This window comes from Calonectris borealis, chromosome Z, assembly GCF_964195595.1.
Source record: "Calonectris borealis chromosome Z, bCalBor7.hap1.2, whole genome shotgun sequence".
In the NCBI taxonomy this organism is placed as follows: domain Eukaryota; kingdom Metazoa; phylum Chordata; class Aves; order Procellariiformes; family Procellariidae; genus Calonectris; species Calonectris borealis.
The window spans coordinates 70,637,828-70,660,605 of record NC_134352.1 but is presented as its reverse complement, the minus strand read 5'-3'; the positions used below and the strand labels follow the sequence as shown (position 1 = coordinate 70,660,605).

General features: G+C 38.0%; 1 protein-coding gene across 4 annotated transcripts in view; it reads left to right on the top strand.

Moving 5' to 3' along the window:
* Positions 1–17,504, top strand: part of NNT (nicotinamide nucleotide transhydrogenase) — a 45,109-nt gene extending 27,605 nt beyond the window's left edge. For 2 of the 4 annotated variants that reach the window (XM_075136253.1, XM_075136256.1), the window contains 5 exons: positions 2,533–2,692; positions 4,117–4,198; positions 12,803–12,921; positions 13,899–14,014; positions 15,322–17,504. In XM_075136253.1, the coding sequence (XP_074992354.1) occupies positions 2,533–2,692; positions 4,117–4,198; positions 12,803–12,921; positions 13,899–14,014; positions 15,322–15,471 (627 nt within the window). In that variant the 3' untranslated portion in view covers positions 15,472–17,504. Of the gene's footprint in view, positions 1–2,532; positions 2,693–4,116; positions 4,199–6,323; positions 7,778–12,802; positions 12,922–13,074; positions 13,198–13,898; positions 14,015–15,321 lie in introns of those variants that run through there. The other 2 variants (XR_012670818.1, XM_075136254.1) reach the window with 2 other exon arrangements.
* Positions 17,505–22,778: the final 5,274 nt, after the last annotated feature.

Here is a 22,778-nt window from a genome sequence, read left to right as displayed (position 1 = left end):
TGCTCAAGAGTTTCAATAAACTCTGCTTTAGGCTGTTGCAACCTGTGCTAATGAAGCAACAGTTTTCCCCTCCTTCCCCCTCCCTCCAAGTATGACTTCCATCCAAAGCAGTGTATTTATTGAAGCTTATCTAGTACAGATGAGAAGATGTTTGTGGAAACATCTTAATGGTTGAAACCTCCTTTTTACAACATTTCCAATTACTTTTTGTGATAAAACTGTAGCTTAATCATCCAAAGCCTGTCCAGATAATCTCTTAAGGCTTGAGTTGATAAAATTGGCCAACATGAATTCAAATAACGACTTAATTTTTGCACTTGTATCTGCTTGATTTTTTCCACCCATCCCTCTTTTGTACCTATTAGTAGAGTGAGTTAAGGACAAAGACTTTAACTTCAAAACAAAAAAGCAAAGTCCTGTATTGTTCATTTATCCTGTGAATTGTGACTTCTTTTAAAACACTAACACAATGTGTCTTCAGAACACTTGATTGTATTAGCATGTCCTTCTCCCTTTTTTTTGCAGAGTGAGTACTTGGTAATTGCAACTGTAGTATTAGAATCAGTATACTTAGGGATGGGGAAGATGCTTCAAATCGAAGGGCACCATTAATTCGAGTGATGAAACGGAGCGAGAGAAGGGACGAATTGTGTTAGTCTTACAAATTGTATGCTGGCCCATCACCTGTACTAGCTGTGTGGTTTCTGTGGGCACAGTGGAAGGACTTGGAGTTCTCAGGGATCAAGGGTTTGGTTTTCCCCAGGCTGTAAGCTCCTGGCCAGTATCACCTGTGCATGCTCAGCATAAAGGGCTTTTGCTGGTGGTTGGATTATTTGTGAATGGTGAAGCTTACACTTTATGCATATATGTTTGTGGTCTGTGGTGGTAAAGAAGGTGAAAGAGGCTATAGAAGAGTTACCACACTGGTCCTGTGCTGAGCAGGTCTTAGCTGTGTTCATTTAATTGTTGCTTGATGAGGTCTTGGCTCATTTGGAAGCCTTCTGTACCACCCCCTTTTTTTTGCCAGACTTCCTTCCTCTTTCCTTGGCTCTTTGGTGCAGAGCCATGCAAGGGTGCTTCAATCTCATGCTTGCTTTGTGTGGATTCTCAGATTTCTAATAATATTTGAACTTTTTTTGCCTTTGGCCTGGTCTTACTGTTGTCTTTTGGTTTAGAAAGTGCTTTTCTTGTAAGCTTAGCGTGTGCAACATCTGAAGAGGGTATCCTTCTGTCTAGGCTGTTTTACCTGACGCTTAACTGCTGTAATATACTAAGTAGTCTGTTTTTCTGTTTGATGGTTTAAGATTGTGATGCATGTGTGATAGATGTTCTTAGAGGATATGAACTACTGCCTACTGTAATGCCGATTTCACTGCATTTGTGTGCCTTCCTATCATATCTGAAACAGGGGTGATTTATCAGGATAAACAAAAGTTCTTCTAACATCTTCATTGTGCTTATTTGCTAGATGATGAATTTCACAGAATGGCATATCTTCTCAGGTAGCAAAAAACCTGTGGAGTTGCATGATTTGAAATGTCAGTGGAAAATGGACACTTGGAAGCATACTTTTGTGTGGGTGTTTCCTCTCGCTTGTATGTGTGCCTCTCCACATCCATTCTTAAATTTTGCTGTGGTTTCTGAGCTAGCACAGCAGATGTATGACACACATGTTTAATTAAAAAAGCAATTTACCCTGTTCCTTTCCTGCTTCTAAAGTTTTGTTTACTGCAATTACAAGTTTTGCCTACTTCCAGATATTGCTAGATACTGCTTTGGGACCACACTCCCAAGGAGACATGCCAGTGAAAGCATTTAACCAGTGGCTTTTTCTGGCTATGTATCTAACGGAGCCAAATTTACAGGATCTGTTCTCCTCTTAAAGCTCTTAGTTTAAGATCTCTTGTTCTCCTTTGGTGCTCAGCCAGTAAGTTAATGACCCCCTTTGGTTTATTACAATTTGTTTTGAGTTAGCATTTGGTTAGTTTTGTGTGGCTACTTAGCTTTGTTGTGTTCTTTCCTGTCTTGATGCTGTAGAAGCTTTCCTTCTTTACTACCTGTAAAAGCTGCATGGTTTCCATGCTGTCATGTAGCCGGTTCTGTGCTTACATGTTGCATTGCTCAAGAACTTAAGAAAATATCTTGCAAAAATTGTGTGTGTGTGTGTATATATATATATCTAATACATATGTTAAAAAAAAAAAAAGTTCTGTCATCAAATATGCATTCTTTTATCTCTCTCTATTTTAAGAACAAAAAGAAACCAATATTTGTTATCTGTGTTGTTTTGTTCTTTGTCTTGGGGAGACACTGATGCTCTCTCGTTACATGTGTAATGTAATGCATTAGAAGCTGATGTTTGGCTATTGTGTTAATCTGGGTCTCTGTTTTAAGGAGCCTGTTTAAGAAGTTTTGAGTTGTAAGCAGGCAAAACCAGCAGATAAAGACTATTGTCAGGAAGACTTCTTTGTGGACATCTCTCCCTTATCTTTTATTTCATCTTTAGCTGATCAAAAACCTCTTGTCTTTCAGGCTATGAACCGTTCCCTTGCAAATGTGATTCTAGGGGGCTATGGCACCACGTCAACAGCTGGTGGGAAGCCCATGGAAATTACTGGAACCCACACAGAAATCAATGTGGACAATGCAATTGAAATGATAAAGGAAGCCAATAACATTATTATTACTCCAGGTAAGACACTCTTGACTCATACAACAAGGTATTCAGAGGATGTATTATTAAAAAACAAACAAAAAAAAACCCAAAACAAAACAAAAAACAGTAGCCTGTCTTGCAGTTGCAATGTAGCAGCAGCATGTCAAATGTTGACTGGGTCTGTGGGATCTGGTTTTGTTCCCAGGTCAGTCATCATTCCTCTGTGTAGACATGTGTATGCCCTTTATTTTTCCTTGTGCGTGTCTCTTCAAACTTTGTCCTATTTATTTAGATTTTAAATTCTTCAGGACAAAGACTGTCTTTTGTAAATTATGTTTACAGTTAATTTGGTGTACAGCTGTTGTGGTGTGAGTTTCTGAGCACTACCACAGTACCAGTGGTACCAACAACAAAATATCTCTCTGTTAAGTTACTGAAAGAGGATTTTGTTTATGCTTCTCATCTACTTGCTCAATTCTGCATTGTTTTATTAAAGAAATAGCAGAAAAACATCTAAAACTTAGTTAGTATACAATAAATACTGGAATTAAAGTAGAAGAAAATCCTGAAAACCAAAACCCTGAATTGTGTGAAACTATTACGTTGGCTGTAGGCTCATATAGTTCAATAGCACATTCCCTGTGTCGTGGTTTAACCTGGCAGGCAGTCAGAATACCACGAGAGGTCAGATAGGGAATAGCTCAAGACTTGTTTTCCTTCAACTGAATGGCAGAACTATTGTGTTAAGTTTATTTTACCATAGGAATGAGAAGAATGCTAAAAACAAAGTCTTTCATTTTGCTTCAGCTTAAATGAACACACCAGTGAGGTAGGGTTCTAATTTGAGAAGTTACCTTTGTTTCCAACAAAGCTTACAAACATCTTCAAGGAGTTTGCCTCTTGCTCCTGTGGTCAAACCTTGAGGACACCATTAATAATTTATACTCTGCATTATCTTCCTTGGCATTATTGCTCTGATGAATTAATTCAGACAGAAAGACTGAAAAGATTATTTGCTGCTAAAAGCTGTATTCAACTACTAGATTTGCATTATGCAAATCCAAAATTTTGTTGAGGATATGATGGTGAAGTAACCTGATAGTAACCTCTTTATCAATTTTTCAGTGTACCTGTCTGAAGCATCCTTTTCTGATAGAGAAAGGAACATGTGTTTTTGTGAAGCTGAAATAAGTTACCTGTGTAGTTCGACTGGTCAAACCACTACACTGTTAGTGGTCAGGAGACCAGAAAGATGAGATGAATTACAGTGGTCAGGCTGAAACTCCTCTGGAAATATACAAGTATCTTTTATATTTATCAAGAGAGAGAGATATTATTTGTTTGTCTATTTATTTTTAATTATGAGAGCTTCTCTTTGTGTGGAAAGTACACTTACTGTCTGTAACTATGCTGTCTGCACTGAAAGAGAAAAATAGCTTAAAATTTGGAAATTCTTTCAGGCTATGGTTTGTGTGCAGCAAAAGCTCAGTACCCCATAGCTGATCTGGTGAAGATGTTGAGAGAACAAGGGAAAAATGTCAGGTAAGTACTTTCCTTGGTGAAAAGTGTTACAGGTTTGGTGGTTTTTTTTCATTCCATTCAAGTCCCCTACAAGTCTGTGTTTTGGTTTAATTTTTGTTTCAGCAGTCATTATGATGCTGATCACTCTCTCTCAGAAATACTAGCTGGAGGAATGCTCAAGTCTTACTAACATACAGCTGAAATTTCATGTTTTAGTGTAAAAATTATTTCTACCTTTTACTGATTTTGGGGAATTAAGATCCCTTACTCCTTTACACTCTTATTAAATTTGGTTTTTGGAAGTAGCCCCAGCAGTTGGAGAAAATTTTTTTGTTGTTGTTGGTTTGTTTGGTTTGGTTTGGTGTCATGCTGAAGTTCAGTTAAAAAGAATGGTTTTAAAATTTAATACTACTTCATTGTAGCAACAAAGTCTTACTTTTTTGAAAGATAAGTTAGCTCCTTTAGATATATATGCTCTGCCTTTAGATATAGTGTACTTTTCTACAAAACAAGCAGTGAAGTTTTTTTGAAAAATCAAACTTTAATGTAGCTTTTTGTATTGTGTTCAAGAAAACAGCAGCCTTTACTAAAGGTGTGTGCTGGTTTTGGCTAGGATAGAGTTAAGTTTCTTTACAGTAGCTAGTGTGGGGCTATGTTTTGGATTTGTGCTGGAAACAGTGTTGATAACACAGGGATGTTTTTGTTACTGCTGAGCAGTGCTGACACAGAGTCAAGGCCTTTTCTGCTCCTCACCCCACCCCACCAGCGAGGAGGCTGGGGGTGCACAAGGAGTTGGGAGGGGGCACAGCCAGGACAGCTGACCCCAGCTGACCAAAGGGATATTCCATACCATATGATGTCATGCTTAGCATATAAAGCTGGGGAAAGAAAAAGGAAGGGGGGGGGGCGTTCGGAGTGATGGCGTTTGTCTTCCCAAGTAACCGTTAGGCGTGATGGAGCCCTGCTTTCCTGGGGATGGCTGAACACCTGCCTGCTGATGGGAAGTAGTGAATGAATTCGTGTTTTGCTTTGCTTGCGTGCACGGCTTTTCTTTACCTGTTAAACTGTCTTTATCTCAACCCACGAGTTTTCTTACTTTTACCCTTCTGATTCTCTCCCCCATCCCAGCGGGCGGGAGTAAGTGAGCGGCTGTGTGGGGCTTAGTTGCCGGCCGGAGTTAAGCCACGACAAGGTGGAGGTTGGAGAGCTCTGTGAAAGCAACCACTTTGTTGGAAATATGTTACTGTGAGGAGTAATCACAACAGCTGACTTCAGTGCAGGGAAAGCAGGGAGAATAGTTTTTCTTTATGCTTGTAGTCAATGGGGAGAGAGCACAGCCCTAATTTAAGTGCTTTGAATTGCCTCCTAGAGACACCTCTATTAAGATTGTTTACTAGACTAAATAGCTTCAATTTTATTTTTTTTAAGTCCTGATTTGATAAGGAAATGGACCCTCTCTGCTTGTGAAACTGTTGGGGAATAGTTAAAGGGGTGCAATGGGAATAGTTGAGGCTTCTAGGCAGGAAATGAGAACCTCCTGCAGTATGTAGAAGTGTTTGATGGGGTCAGTCTGGTATGAAGTGGAAGAGTACGTCAGGTAGCAGCCTCTGCACCAGGAACATGGGACTTACTTCTTTCCTGGGATAACTGACTTGCATTAATAGAAGTAATGCTTACTACTACACAGCAATGTTTGTGTATTAAAAAAAAAAAATAATATGGACAGTAACATCTGATTCTGATTGGCATGTTTGAAACAATGCTGAAAAGAATTAACCACATTATAATGTTAGACGCCCTTCTTAGGTTAAAAATCCACATTCTACCTTGCCTTTCTACTCTTCTAAAAATTTTGAAGACCTGTTTGTTGTGCAACAGAAGAACCTTTCTTGGCTAATGTGATGACAGTGTCGTGTGCTTTTGGCTTTCCTTTCAGTGCTTCTGTGGGGATGAGAGCTTTATTTTATTTTTTATCAACCTTGGTGATATAAAAGATTATTGGTTTTGCCCTTTATGTTGGCTTTGCAGGGGAGAAATGTGAATGAATCCTTGAAATAACTGGCTTATACTTGAAATGAGTCAATTTCAGGAAGGGATCACTGCAGTGGTTACCTCGTATTTTAATGAAATAAATCTGTATTTACAGTTTGTGGTAATTCAGGCCTTTCATCACTTTGCGAAGCTCCCACGGTGTTCATTGAGTGCAGCTGGTGTCCCTCTGGTTTCAGTAGGCCTGGAGTGCCTCGGGACCCTAGTACACTCACCATCCAGATGTAGTGACACTCTCACACATCCGCTGTGGAGGGGTGCCAGCGTGGACATATGATTGTCATCAATTTGTAATGCCCATACCATGCCAAGAAAAATTGCATCTGTCATATGGTCTTTTTTTGCTTCATGGCTCACGATTGATCCAGAGAAGCTGTTGTTTTCATTTACTTTGCCTATAGCCATAACATTCGCGGTGAAGAGCGCAGATTATATAACATGATGCATAACCTCTGACTAGGGTTTAAATTTAGAAATACGGGAGAGTTTGGAAACTTCAAACTGTTTTAGTTATTAAATTGCATAGCTAACATCATCCCTTACTCGACATGGTCTTGCAGCAGATCACATCTTTAATGCATTAGTAGGATCACATATAAAGCTGGATATTGCTGAGCCTTCATTAGAGCTTTCTCTTGTTATGGATGGGTAAAACAACAAAACTTTTCATAGGCTAGATTCTGTAGTCCCCAGAATCCGTTCGCCTTGGAGAAGAAATGCTTGTTCTACAACTGGTGTCCTATTTCTGCAAAGTTACAATTGTGTAAATTATTGAAAGTTCTGGCCTTACCGAAGTTCTTCAGCCACATGCTGTGTTGTTTGTAGGCCCCTAGTTGTGAAATTCTGATTTCTTCTATATAATTTAATTATAATCTATGGTAATTCTATATATAGATATATAATTATTCTATCGTATTATAGTACACTTTAAACTGTATACATTCTCATATGTGCATGGGTAATCGATGCTGTCCATGTCCACATCAAATTAACTATTTTAGATTTTGCCACAGTATGACTTTTCTAAGACTTTTTCTATCAGTGTGTTTTGTTTTACTGCATGGTAAGAAATTCTTGATAAGAAAAATGTATTGCAGGGTGAAAGGACTCTTAAAATTGTGCTTTGTATAGACTTTTTAAATCTAACTCATAATTAAATATGGTGGTTTTCGGGTAACTCTCATAGTTGAGAAAAATGCAGATTACCTCTTTAACAGCCTTTCAAATTAGTTGCTAATATGTTAGGGTATTCGTTTTGGGTTTTTTTAACCTAATTTTTATAGATGGATGTCTTGAAGGACTTGGATTTCTGTCTTCTGATGCTGGAGAGTCTAATTACTTTTGAGCATATGGAAACATGGATTTCTTACATTTTTGAAAATGTGATAGCATGGATTTTGTGTTGGACCTGCATTTTTGGATTTTTATTGTTACCTCTATGGCTCAGCTCTAATCAAATGTATTTAGGGTTCTGGGTTTTTTTTCTCAATTGTTCTAATTGCTTGTGAGTAATAGAATATGTGGATGGGTACCACTTACATTTATCTACAAATTAATAAATAAAACTTCAGTTGTTTAATTATATCAATTTACAGTCATCATTCTTTGTTACTTTACAAGAAAATCTAGAAGAATTTTAAAGGATGAGCTGTTAAGAGGCTGTCCCAACCAATCTTAACATATTGCATAGCTCAAGTGTGCATAAGATGGAAATTACTGTCACTGCTGAATGGCAGTGTAAGAACAACGTGCTCTGATGCAAGTTTCTAGGAAGCTGCAGTATGCTTATTTGGAAGACACTAAGCATGTACATACGTGTCAGTTCGCAGTTTGTTTCTTATTGTCAAATTAACTGGGTGGGTTCTGAATTATTAATGCTGCAGATGAATGGATAAATGGAGTCCAACAGTTCTGTTAGCTCAGGTGCCGTGTCAGTGTAGCTAGAGACAACTAGCAAACCTTGCTGTACCTGATCTGCTTCTGCAAGGATGCAGCTGTAGCTGTATCCTTCTGGGGGGTGTATCAATATGTCATTGGTTCCGTATGGGTCAGCCTAGCTCTGTGTGATGCTTTGTGGAGGCAGACTCTTCTTTCTTCCCTGCAGTTGGGTTCTTGGGAGGGTTATTGCATTGAGCTAAGGTCCATGTCATGTATTTGGATCTTGCCCCTGCTGTGATAAACTATAGTGGTTGGAAATACGGAGCCAGTACCAACCCTCACTTAAATATGCTTAATTTAATTAATTTAATTAAGTTTAAATTTTAGTGACCTGACCCCAGCAGAGCCACTGAGCTTAGTCCATGCTGAAGTACTGTTTCTGGGAACATGTTGTTGCCTCAGGCATGACACTAGCTAAGCTGGCTATGTGCTTTGATGCTAGCCATCTACATAGTCATCTACAATGTGTGATGGGCGCATTATACTGTGATACTTACAAGTCGTGCTACACTGCAACTGTTGTTATATCGCAGGATTCAAACTGTGGAATATCTGAATGATGCACTTCTTGGTTCATCTAGGTTTTTTTTTCCCTTCCTGTTATCTTGCATTACAGATTGTCTCTACTGAAAACAGAGTTGGAGAGGTGTCTAAATACAAACAAAGTGAATGGGGGGGAGGGAAGAGGAGGTGAGGCAAAACCGTTGAGCAAATTATTCTCTGTATATACAGCTTCTGAAGTGTTGAGTAAGCTAGGTTAGGCACCAGTCAGGTGTTACTTACATCACTCTGTCCAGCTTTGGCATAACGACAGGAATCCTATCTTTACATGGATGAAGTGATCTTGAAACACTTCTGCATTGGGTTAGGTAGGTGCTAGTTCTTTCAGTATTGATTACAAGAATGTTATCCTTGTAATAAGGATAGGTGCTGACTTTATGAACTGTATAAAAAGTAATTCCCATTTTGAGATTTTTCAGAAATTTTTCATGCAACAGTGTCTTGTACACACTACTATAATTAACTTCATACTACTTTAAGTAACTTCCCCCCCTCCGCCCGAATTGAAATGCTTTCGGTGCTGAGAGTGCTGTCCTAGATACGACCTGTATGTCGGGAGTTTTAGATTTTCAGTCTAAATTTAAAAGATAATGTTGCACTTCTTGTATTACAAGAAGAAGTTCAAAATATGAACTCATTTTTCAGTGTGCTGTGTTGTCTTTCTAAAGCTAAAAAGTATCCGAAAGAGGCTGATTGAAAAGGCTGAATAGCCTTGCCTGGTACTCATGCTGTTTAGGTCTGAAGTCTTAGTAGCAAGGAGGTGTGTGCTCACTTCAGTGTATCTGACAATTGGAGGTGATAAGCAAGCCCCATGTTACACAGTAAGGGTCAGCAGGATCAAGAGAAAAAATTCCTGGTGAGTTCTGTGTTTCAGTGAACTACCAGAATAATGTTCAAGTCAGACACAGCATGATTGTGAATCTTTGTTATGGGTAAAGTATATGTAGACTGAAAACTTAATGTCGTGTAAACAGAAAGTCAGAAAGAGTGTGAGATTTCTACTTGATTTAAAAACAAACCAACAAACCTAAGGGAGTTCTTGCATAACTGGTATTAAAAGCATATCAAAGAAACTTAGCAATTTTTCACTTTAAAACATTTTTGCCATAAAACATGTCTCTCTTTCAAAGTCATTCATGTTTTGAATTTTTGAATGTGAATGAGGCTCATATTTTGAACATCTAGGAGAGCGTATGTGACAAAATGTTTCTGCCCTAACGCACACAGCTTTGAGAACTGCTGTTGTTGTGAGTCAGGAGCAAGATACAAGCTTTTATTAGACATGTTGTAAGCCATCAAGGATTTTAGCTATCTCTTTTCCATGCTTACCTGAATTCTGCTTTCAATTGGACAGGCTAATTTCACTCCAGATATATGTAGATCTTATCTTGTGAAATAATGAAAGCCTTAGAGAGGCACATATTTTTAATGATTCTTTTTGACTGACTTGCACATCCAGTTTCAAGACAGACTGGCAGGCCACTGTCATATTTGGTTAACAGGGAGACTTCAGGGAGTCACTTCAATATTTGTCCAAAAAGCTTTTGTATGAGTAGCTTTCTCAGACTTTGTGAATATGCAGTATGTGGTTTCAAGCAGAGTCTGTCAGAAGTCTCTAACTACAGATGGTTGATGCCGTAACTCTTCCTGAACGAAGATAATCTGTCCCTTTCTTTTCTTCTTTGTTTGACTCTTGCCAGAAATAGTGAAGTCAAAGGTGAAATTCGTTCTCTTGGCAGCTTAAAATTTTGGCTTTTCAGCCCTTGAAATAAGATTGTATGTGTATATAATATTTAATAGAAACCTCACGAGTATTTTGTTTTGTGTATTGCCAAAACAGCTTTGGTCACAAAGAGGCTCAAATAATTTTATTAGAAACAAAAGAGAATTTTGTTGGAAAATCTATTTTCACTGCCAGAGGAGTGATGGGTTTTCTCAAGTGTACTTCAGAATAAGAGTTCTCCTACTGTACTGTAAGTGATTGAATCTGGTATACTTTAGGACTAGCTGCAGTACTACACATGTCTTATATTACTGAGTGAGTGGTGCGAAACGTAAGCTGTTAATGTTTTGTCCTGTATATTTGCTCTCCGTTTTCTGATTCTAGGTATTGTCCTTTGCAACAGGATCCCAAATGTTTACTAGCTGAATACAATCTATTCTCTTTGTTTCTTTAAAAGTATTCCTTTTACAGTTAGCTTTTATCCTGCGGTTTGACCTGGAGCTTAAAATTGTGGTATATCTAGTATTATGTGGATTAATCATATGTCCTTAATTTTGTTTCTGGAGTTCCAATTGTCTCATCTTTGCATTGTCTTAATGTTGTCTTGCTGATGCAGTGCTCAGTTGCCCTTTTAAGGATGCATTTGTACAGTATTAAATTCACAAGTGAACTGCGTTGATTGGCTTGTGACTTGTGGACCATCAGTGATGTGTTATTCACTTCCATTGCAGTGGAGTTGAAAATAGAAATATGTGACAATCTGTTTGTCACGTCAAGTTGATTTATCAGTCTTTCTCTCCTTTCTGAAGAAATCTGAAGTCCTTTTTTTGCATTCCTGACTCACTTGGATTTCTGCTCAGAAATTTCTTTTCATAAATCCAAGAATTTACAGTTTTCTCTTGGGTATTTTCTGTCTCTTCCAAAGTACACATAGGCTTCCTTATTAAACATTTAACTTCAGCTATATACAGTATTCATCTGAGGCATTTCTGGTGTGCTTGAGTCAGCATTGCATTTGGTGATAGCTCCAGAGCTGGAAAGACAGAAAATGCACAGGACAGTAGACATTGATCTGCTTAGTTTATTCAGGGCCCGTACATGAGCAGAAGAGTACAACCTGCTAACAAGAAATAGATTTGCTCCTAACCAAAATATGTCTTTGGGAGCTGCAGCTAAACCAGTTTAACATTTCCATTCTGAATTTTGTCAGATTTTTACAGAACTGCATGCATGCCTTAACACTGCCCCCCCGTGTGTGTCTGAATTTTTAGTAACTCATAAACAATGTATTTTCTCTAAGTTGCTTTTGAGCTGTTCTGAAAACATTTCTTAAATTGTTATGCTTAAACTGGTATAGCTTCTTAGCTCTCCGCCTTCTCACTCCCCCTCCTTCCCCTCCCTCCCCCCCCAAGATCTGTCATGAGAAGAAAGTGGCATGTTAACCTAATTCAGCAAAGCTTGAAGTAGAATTCCTGCAAATATTTCTATTGGAAAAATAGAAACACTCTGTTGGAGTGTTAGACTGTGATAACCATGCATACTCTAGAGATACCTGAGTCAATAAGGTCATTTGCCAAAGGCATTTCTAGGTCTAGGAGTGGTTTTGCTTCAGGAAGGCTGCACAGTCTTTTGGCCTTTTCATGAAGAGTGTTTTATTGTGGCCAGTTCATTTACTCTGTGGTGCTTTCACTTTTCAATGGTGTAAGGGACCTGCAAAGCACATTAATGTGGGTGGTGGTTTTGCAGCAAAAAGGCTTGTTCATAAAAACCAAAGATATCTGTCACAAGGTTTTAAATATGGTACTGCTTGGAAGGTGGACATGAATGCTTGCTGTGTATGATGTGGCTCAGGCTGACGATTGTAGCCAGACAAAATGGCCTATTACTTTTAAAAGTAATTGGATAAAAGCTTGTTGGTATAAGCTATTGTTGGGTGGAAAATTTAGTCTGTTGGTCCATCTTACAGTGATGTATTCCCAGACATTTCTGCCATGACATTTCCTTCTGTGTTGTCACTAGAAGTGTCCAGCAGGTTCTCTCATTTACTGGGAAATGAGCGTATTCTTTTGTATACTTGTTGTCAGTCATACTTTTAACTTTGCAGAAAAGGAACCGCTGCTCTCCAGGTGAAGAGTCAAATCTACGGGCCTTGTTGCCTTTCCCACTCACTCAGTTCCCTGCAACACTGGAAAAGTAATTACAATATTGTTAAGGTTTAAACATTTCTTCTTATTAATTCACATATGTGCTTATACTTAAGAACTTCTCAGCCTTTTAGGTTGCAGGTGGCAGTTTTACTTATAAAACAGAGTGGTCAGTATGTATTAATGGGGTTGGACTTTCTTTCCTGTTAGGTTTGGTATTCACCCTGTGGCTGGCCGTATGCCTGGTCAGCTGAACGTACTCCTAGCAGAAGCTGGTGTTCCCTATGATATTGTACTGGAAATGGATGAGATCAACGAAGACTTCCCAGGTTAGCATGCAAGCTAGAAGTTTCCAGTAGATTGGATTTGATCTTGTCAATTTTGATTTGATTCTGTTTTTACATTGCCCAAGGATTTTAAAACCAGAAAATTTCAGTCAGGCCATTCAGTTTCTCTTTGTGTCTGTTGTGATACCACTGTAGAGGAGCAGAGGTCTTTCTCTTGCAATCTGAGTGCTCTCCCAGCTGATGGCAAGTGAGCACAGAGGAATACAAGACATAGCCTGACTCAGAAGCAGAAAACCGAGAAGCAGAGAGTACAGACAGGTAAAGCAAAGGGAGATACTGAATGCAGGAGTACAGAAAATAGATATTGAAGGGAGGTTAAATAGGCCTGTGAAACTTGTTTCCTCCAGAACCAAGAGAACAGGTTTTTTTAGTTGCTTGTAGCTGTGAAGTAAATGACAAATACTGTGTCTTTTTTATCACTGTTACTGCTCCATACTGGAAAACTACTGTTACTTCTTTAGGTCAGATGTTGTGGATGACTTGACCCTGTCATGTCTTGCAAACCAGTATAGCATTGTACAGCAACTTCTTGCTTTCTTACATCTTTATTTAAAAATCAGGAAGTTGCTGGTAATAGGTTTTTCAAAAGAGTATTCAAACAAAAAGCCAGGCACAAATAAATTTGAAGGTGGTGATGCTATGTATGTATGAAACCACATTTAAATATCAAAGGATTTAACTTTTGTGTGGTAGAGTGGTCTAACGAGTCCCTTGGAATGGGGTTGTAGATGCTTGCAGTTTGCTGGAGGTATTTGGTAGCACACTTGGACTGTCACATGTAACTTGCCTGATAAGTTTGTAAAATACTTGTGAATGAAGTCCCCATAAATGTTTGTAGAGTGCTTACCATAAGGGGTTCTTCTGCCTCTAAAGATCAGATTTAACACAAAAATGTATATCAGCCTCAATGTTCAGGTTTCGGATAATTTTTCATCAGTTTTTTCTTTGTCTTGCTGCAGAAACTGACTTGGTCCTTGTAATTGGTGCGAATGATACAGTTAATTCAGCAGCTCAGGAAGATCCGAACTCTATCATAGCCGGAATGCCAGTTCTTGAGGTCTGGAAGTCCAAACAGGTGAGATTAACAGAGTTGCTACTTTAGGTGGCATGGTTTCAAAAACATGGTTTATAGGATAAGCTAAAAAGGTTCTCCTACTCTTGTGGTTCCCATGAGAAGCTTTTCTGCAAGGGGTCCAACAAAACAGTCAGTACTTTGCAAGTGTGATGCACTGTTCATGATTTTATAATCATCAGCAAGTGCTTTAGTGAGACTAATGATAACTGCAGTAGAAAAGACCAATGGAAGTGCTTCTGCTAAAAAATGTGATTAGAACAAATGATCTGCTCACATCTGCAACCCTGAAGCATTTCTGTACAAATATCTGCTTTTTTAATTTTATAGGAAAATTGATTGACAACTTTAATATGGAGGTGGAAATACAAAAATGAATAATATGCTTAAATAAAAAAATCCAAACAATGAAAAATCCTAACAATGAGTGGCTAGGATGAGTAGAGAGCTTAGTCCGTCCAGATTGAACTGACAGTTTAGTTACCTCACCGATTTTGCTCTTTGAAAGCAACATCGTCTGATGTAAAGTACACATACTTGAGTTTCCTTGATGTGAAATCTTTGATCTCTTATTCTGAACCCAATCGTAGCCTCAGTTCTTCTGTGGGTTAGCCATTCAACTACTTGCAGTCATAGGCACGTACATTTATCAGTGTTTTGTGCGTAGCTATGTGTTGCAGTTTGAGAAATAAACAAGTACGTGCTTAAAGTTGGTAAAGCTTCACGGTTTCTCTGCTGAAGGTGCAGTTGTTAACTAAGCTGACATTTAATAGCCAAAACTGACTGAAATTTATTTTAGGTGGGTTTTTTGGTTTGTTTTTTTGGTGTTTTTGTTTTTTTTTTTTTTAAATCCCATGTATGAAGTAATACAGAGAAATACCAGAGAGCATTGTACCAAGTATTGATGTGAACACTCAACTGAATTGTGTTGCTGTCAGGGAATTGAGTTCTTAAAATAGTTCAAAACTAAAAAAGCCTCAAAAACCTGCTATGTTATAATAATCAGTGCCCATCTTGCTTTGACTTTATTACATGGAATAAAGTAAAAGCATATGCATGTGAAGTGTCCACAGTCTCTTCATCTGACATGCAATATTGTGTTTAACAATGAAATGTTTCTGAACCTGGTCCGGATATCAATTTGTCTGCTGTATTAAAATTTGAAGTACAGTTGTGTAGCAGTGAGCACCCTATTTTGGCCAGGGATCTCTCTTCCTCTCCTTTCGTTTGTGGGGGTTGGTTTTGTGTTGTCTTTGAGGCGGGATGGTGGTTGGTTTTTGCTGTTTCAGACATGAACTCTTTGTGTGCAGGTCATTGTAATGAAGAGATCCTTGGGAGTCGGTTATGCAGCGGTGGACAATCCAATCTTCTACAAACCCAATACTGCCATGTTGTTGGGAGATGCCAAGAAGACTTGTGATGCCCTGCAGGCCAAAGTCAGGGAATCGTATCAAAGCTAAACACTGATTTATGTTCTACTCATGATAGCGACTACAGTTTTGTCACAGAGGTCATGGAAAACGAGTTAGAAGAATCTCTTACTGTCATAATGCATTTGGAGAAGACTGCATTGACTCCTAGGAGATGTAGTTCAGTCAGGAAATGTAGGCTTTTATGAAAGGATGGGCACATTAGCCCTTCAAACTAAAACTAAGTCTCCCATGAGGCAATGCATTAAAGAATGAAAATGTGCTTTTTAAGGTTAACATTGAACTGTTAGAAGCAGGAACTAATAACTTGTCATCTTTAAGTAGTTATTGGCCTCCTCTTCCTAACTGTCTGTACTTCTGTCATGGAAATTCACTAAAAAATACTGTGCCAAAATTGTATTCTGTCTTATCATCAAAGCTGTTCTTTGGTCAGTATGGACAAAACAACTATTTATTTCATGAAAACTTAAAGCAAAATTACAAACAGATGCAAATAGATGCTTACATGATTTGAGATTCTAAACATAATGTTCTGTTACATCTCTTTAGAAAAATTGAACTGTTTCTTTTGTGGATTGTATGGATGCTGTGAATCAGGAACATTTTAGGAAAGTTACTTTTCTTTAAAATACAGTTCCACCTTTTTGTAGTGCCCACTTACACTATGTAAAACAAAACACAGGATTTCAGGGACCTACCAAGTGATCTTCAAGCCTGACAAGGAAATGTACACTTACTTGCACTGCTTAACTGTTTTAAGCAGCTGCTAAATTCTCCATCCTTTCTCGTCATTGCCTTTTTAAGTGTCTGAGGAAAAATATGGTCCAGTTCTGCACAGGCAGAACATCTTGCATACCTATCTGTTCACAGAATTTGGACCACAGTGTTTCAGTTTATGTTCACTTAGACTTTTAACTGTATTTGCTACTTTAAAATTTAGTGATGCTTTCTTAATTAACATCTTTGTGATGCTGGAAAAGGCACTTTTGAACATATTTGAGATGCTGGAGTTTATTAGAATTTTTCTAAATAAATAAGCTATTGTTTGGAGAGCACAGAAACATACCAAACTTTAAATCCAGTGTTTTGATTATTTGACTTCTCCCTAATCTAATTAAAAGCACTGTTAAATTCCCTAATAAGTTCAGCAAAGAATTAAATTAAATTATGACATAGATTGCTGTTTTGTTTTTATTATGTTAAGTGTACTTGAGTGGAACTCAAATATTTGCCTAGTAAAATGAATTTATCATGTTTCCATAATGATGTAGCAACTGTCCATGGTGACGAAGGCTAAATAGAAATAGCTGTACTTGTGTTAGAAAGCATTCATATCTGGGGGATATAAACTATTATGAAGTAAGTCTTGAAATTAATCCATCTTGATTGATAGAACAAACATTTTTTTATTACACCATGTATAGAGACCTCATATAAAATATAGTATTTCTACTTAGCTACCTCTGTTTTTATGTGAAGATCACTTAAAACACGGACTTTGAACAGGTAATGCAGTAAGAAATGTAACAATGTATGAAAGAAGCTACCCTTTTTGCAAGTCTCTTTTATATAATTTGAAATAAAAATGATCATGTAAGCATTAATATGTTGCACACTGCAGGAAAAGACTTGTAATTAAATTTTAATTTAAAACATCGCGGCAGCTATATTTGAATGTAGCACGTATGGCCTCTTGATTTCATTGTATTCAACTTTTCTTTTAAGTTTGCAAAAAATAGTAAGTACATGGGAGAAGGGGAAAGGCAAGGAAATAATCCTCTATCTCTCTTCCTCCCAACTAAGCAAAAAAGGGATTTGAAGGGATTTAACATCCTAAAGTATTAATTTTTGTCTTGTCAAACTTGAAGTATCTGACTGCAGCATGCAACATGTCTCTGCTTATAAGTAGCTAATATAAGACTTAGCTTTTCCTTTGTATTTGGAAAAAAAACCCACACTGTTGGATCAGAGGTACCCGTATTATCTTTAAAACTGTGCTTTACCATGGAACACCAGGTAATTGTTGAAGTGCTAATAAAAAGTCGATTATTTTTCTTTATTGATCCCTGTCTCTTTTCTCTCCTGTTGTGTTTCCTGAATAGGTAAATAGTTTGAGATTCTTTCTGGGAGTTAGGAGATCAAAATGCCACCAAAGGATGTTGAGATTGAAGAATGTAGTGAAAAGGAATCATGTGAAATATGTGTATATCTTTTCTTTTTTTAATTTAAATGGTTCTTTAAAATATTCATTCTCAGTGTGACTGGTGTCACCTGACTGTGTAGCAACTTCACTATGAGCTCTTCTAGTAAATGAAGAGGGTTAGACAACTTCTGAGAAGAGTTGATCCCAGTATGTGTTGCCTTTTTGACTTTATTTAAAAAGAAAAGGCAAAAAAAAAAAAAAGCTGTGAGAACTAACTTGGCTGAGTAACTTCATTTTCCATTGGCTGCGGTGTGAGATGAATCCTATCCCTTTGAGCCTGATACCATGTAAGTTTGTTTCAGTTCTTAGTTAGTTAGTTCTACAAGATGGTCAAGTTGATTGTTGCAATGATTTCAGTTTCTACCTTCAAAGTGAATGATAACTGAATAATTTTAGCCATCTGATAGGCTGTTCAAGTGTATTATTGCTCAAGTCTGACATGCAACTTCCATGTTTTCTTCAAGCTTTGGTCAAGCTGAGACTTGAAGTTTCTTTCAGAGGTTGCAGCCTGGTGTTGATTTGTGAGGTAACCTCTCTTCCCTCTTGATTGAGCAGCCCACCTGGGAGGCATATACCCACAGCATACGGATTTGTAGTCTGACAAATGGTAAAGCCATAGCCTGTGTCCTTTTGTGAATCTGGCTGCTAGTTTGAAGATTTTACTCTCTACCCATCTCCAACTGCTAATTATCACCCAAGAGGTATTTACTGTAGCCTGCTCAAGCAGGCTATGAAAATCTGTTCTGATCAGATCATGGCAAAGCAATGCAGCAAGAACAAAAGGAGAGGCTGGAGGACACTAATCTCTGTTCAGCTGGTGGAACTTTTCCAGTTTGCAGTGTGTGTCCATGGCCATGAGACACCCTGGAGACACCCTGGATCTTTGTTTTTGATACAAGTTGTTGCACTACTACACAACCCTTTGAGTCTGGTGGACCAGCTAGTTTTCCACCTAGTTGGTATTCTACTTGTGCAAACTATATGCCACTAATATGCCTGGACACTGTGGGAAACCTTATCAAAGGCCTTGCTAAAAATCAAGGTATGCAACATCTATTGCGTTTCCTGTGTCCACAGGGTCAGCCATCTCACTGTAGAAGGCCGTCAGGTTGGTCAGGCGTGCTTTGCCCGTGGTAAAATTGTGCTGCCTGTTCCTGTCACCTTGTCTTTCATGAAGTTCCCAGGGGAGTTCCTATGTAACCTTCCCAGGGACAAGGTTCGGCTGCCTGGCCTACTGTTTCCCTGTTCTCCCCCTTGCCCTTCTTGAGCCAGTGACTTATTACTCAGATCAGAAATTAAATTCTACCTTTATAAAAGCTACTGTTTCTAGCAAATACAGTTTACTTTCTGTCCTGAAAAGTATGAAGTTTTGTTTTGTGCTGGTAAATTGGCTTTGTAACTTTTTATAAGTAGGGGAATTTCACTGATTACAAAATGATGAGTTTGCAGTTGTGTGATCTATTAATCCATCAATCCATTTCTCAATCTCTTGCTTCAGTCTGGAATTTTAGAAACCGTATCATAATCTAATGAGTCATACATATCCTACTATGTCAGTTCTTCATAGGAAGCATGTAATTCTGGCCCATTCAAGTGGAAGCTGGGGCCTGAACCTACTTTTGCATTTTAGTTTGAATAAAATGCAGGCTTTTGGAGTGAATCACATTTTTTTTCCACTTGCTAAGTTTTGGTTTCTGTTGCAGAGCAGTCTTGCAGCGCACAAACTTGGATTCTTTTGAAGCTAAGTTAGAAGATGCGTTAGAGCCATGGATGAACATTCAGTCTGCAGGACCAGATTAGAGGTAGTCCATAGTAAACACCCTCAAACATACAGGAGTAAATTTCATATCCTCAGCACCGAGTGCCTTGTTTGCCAGGTTTGATTCTAGTGTGCCAAAAAAATTGCTAAGGTGGACTACCAGATGTGGAGAGCATAAGAGAGATTAGAGGGTGTGTGTAATTCACTTTCTTCCATTCTAGGGCTTAATTATTTGTAACAGGATAACTTAAAATTTAAATTCAGAAATCCACCCCAAAACAAAAAAGCTTTTTGCTTCACTGACACACTTATGCTTTTATATAAGCTTTCAAATTCTGCAGGAAACCTTTACAGGAAGGAGTTTGAGTACTGGGAGATCTGGGCACTCTGTTCTGTACCTAAGCAATGCAGTTCAAATACTTGTTTCGTAAGACTTGCAACGAGTATTTTTTCAACAATATCGCTAGTGTGGGGTGGTTTAAAAAAAAATATATATTACAAATGGTAATGACTCTCATAATCCAACTGCTCTGCAACTACCCAGAGGATATATTACATTAACTGTGTTGGGTTAATGTGGTCCATGTTTCTTTCTGAGGAAGATATGTACTTACACATGTTCACAGATGGGCTTAGTAATATTCGAAACTCCAAGTTCCCAAAAGGTAATGTTTTGAAGTAGTTAAATCAGTCCTGAAACATGAGTTTAAGGTATTTCTTGAGAAATTAAGAGACTAATTTATAGCCCTCATTCGAGGGTGATCATCATAATGACTTCTAAGGAAAGAACTTTTTCTCCGGTTGCAAAGATAATGAGAAGAGAGTGAACAGAAAAAAGTGTTAGCGGAAATATAACTATTCTGCTTTCTCTATTTCACTTTTACCTGGAGACAGATTTTGCCTGAGAATGAGGGGGATCATACTCTTCAACTGAACATATGCATAGATAGTTTGTGTTCTTCCCTTAATGACAGTTGATCAGTTCTATTTTTCCCCTTATACTCCAAGACTGCATGTAGTCCTGTACATCACTCTGAAACCTGGCACTCCACAGTCCAATTTTCTGCACAGCATATATAAATTATAAATTAATACTGTTTTACTTACCTGTTAGAGAAATGGCTGTCTGAATTCTACATTGCTAGTTTTTAAGTTCACACCCTTGACACTTTTTGAACTCTAAAGGTTGTACTTCTGCAAAGCAGTTTCGGTTACACAAGGATATGGAAAATAGCTATTAAACCTTATTTACCAGCTACAGCTGTCTTTGGAATATTATGTGAACAGAAGGTACAAAATATGTCCTGTTACATGTTTGGAAAATAGGGTCAAAGTGGGTCAGACAAGGTGGGGAAGAAATTGTATGTCAGTGAAGTAAAGTAGTCATGCTGCAAAGATCAGACCTTTACTTCACATATAAGTATAGCTTTGAAAATAAGATTATACATGATGCAGTTCTGTTAGATGTGCTGAACATGACATTTACTAACTGCAATATTTTGCAATTAGGTATGAAACCAGGAAAAGGCCCTATGTGTCTCTTGACCTTTTCCTGTCCCTTGTTGACAAAACCTATAAAATTGCTTCTTATCCAAACCTTTCCCTATTAAAGGAAGGAAGCCACAAAGGAACTGGAGGACAAAAGGGCTGAGGGGGCTTCACACTCAGTTAGAAGTGTCTTCTGAAAGAAGGTTGCGGTTGAACTCTAGCACAGCATGAAATTAAGTTATTCTATTACATGGTCAGTCTAACCCATAATTTAAAAAATCCCTAGCAGAATGGAAACTAACAGCTAGTGAACATAAAAAGCTCAAGCAGATGTTAAAGCTGTCTCATGCAGTAATAACTAGCAGTTGCCCATTCTCCATATTAAAATATTACAGATGTGGGTAGGAAAAACCATTTGGTTTTCTGATTTTACATTCTTAGAAGCTCATTGTTGTCATAGGCCATGGTACAATGAACTTAAGTTTTCAAGTGTTTTATGGTGGATTTGTTAATGTGCGACACAACACAGGAAGTTGGCTTTTCTCTAATTTATAGGCACATCAACAATCCTTATTTTTCATCAGCATTCTGTCCCCAAACGTATCCATTGAATGTTAGTTTAGTGAACCATATAATATGAGGTGATATAATTATATTTGAATTTTAAAACCTGCTCATTTTTCTTTACTGCGAGGGTGGTGAGACACTGGAAGAGATTGCCCAGAGAAGCTGTGGATGTCCCATGCCTGGAAGTGTTCAAGGCCAGGTTGGATGAGGCTTTGAGCAAGCTGGTCTAGTGGAAGGTGTCCCTGCCTATGGCAGGGGGATTGGAACTAGATGATCTTTAAGTGTCCCTTCTAACCCAAACCATTCTATGATTCATTTGCTCTTTAAGGTACCTATAAATCCTTTACGTTCATTAAAGATCTGAATAGAGTCAATGCGGCCTGAATGGGAGATGATATGAATGAGAAACTTCAGTTTTAGTTTGGAAACATACCCTAGTGTATTACCTTGAGATTGCCATAGTCCTTATGTTAGACACATGTTGCAATTCTTCAGATTTACTAAAATGGATTTTATTAAAAGGTTGAGCAAAACAATGTTGGGATGAAGCTGAGGTGACAGTGAAGACCAAAATACAGTGTGAAGAGCTCAGTTTAACAAATGGTGTAACATTCGAGGCAAAAAGACTTGCGTTAGTTTTCCTGCAGGTGTGCTGGGTTGGTCTCCCTGATGAATTGCAGTATACCCCTCTGGATAAGAAGGAGGCATCTGAAGTTTTATATGTCCTTTGTTGATGACATGACAAATGAGAAAATTTTCAAGAGGGGGTGAGTTTGACTTTTGTAACAATCAATTCTGTTTCATTCTATTCAGGAACCAGCTCTGTGGCTTTAGGCTGAACAGTTAAATCTCAGTGTTTGAACAGATGTGATATCCTTCCATCTCAGAAAATGTACAACGAGTTACAAACAGCAACCATTTTTTAAATAAAATAAGTAGTAGTCTTAGCAACACATTGTTTCTGTGCATGCATTCTTCTCAAAAGAATTGTCTTTAAAATTATCAGCTCTTAAAAAGAAAGAGAAGAAAGCTGATCCTTTACCAACCTTTACCAACTTGGAACACATATAGTCTTCAGACTTCTCCCATGTTGATTTTGTTTGTTAGGTGGTATTCTACCATTAGTTTTCAATAAACTCATAGCAAAGCCTTCCATGAATAAGATAACTTCTCACTGCAAATAGCTGTAAAAGCATTTTAGCCTACTTGTCTCTTTAATTCAGAAATAAATTCTAGTATGTGGAAGATGTGTCTTTGAGAAGAAGTTTTGTTAGAATTGTTCTTGCAGACAATGCTTTTTTCCCTCAAAAAAGCGTGTTG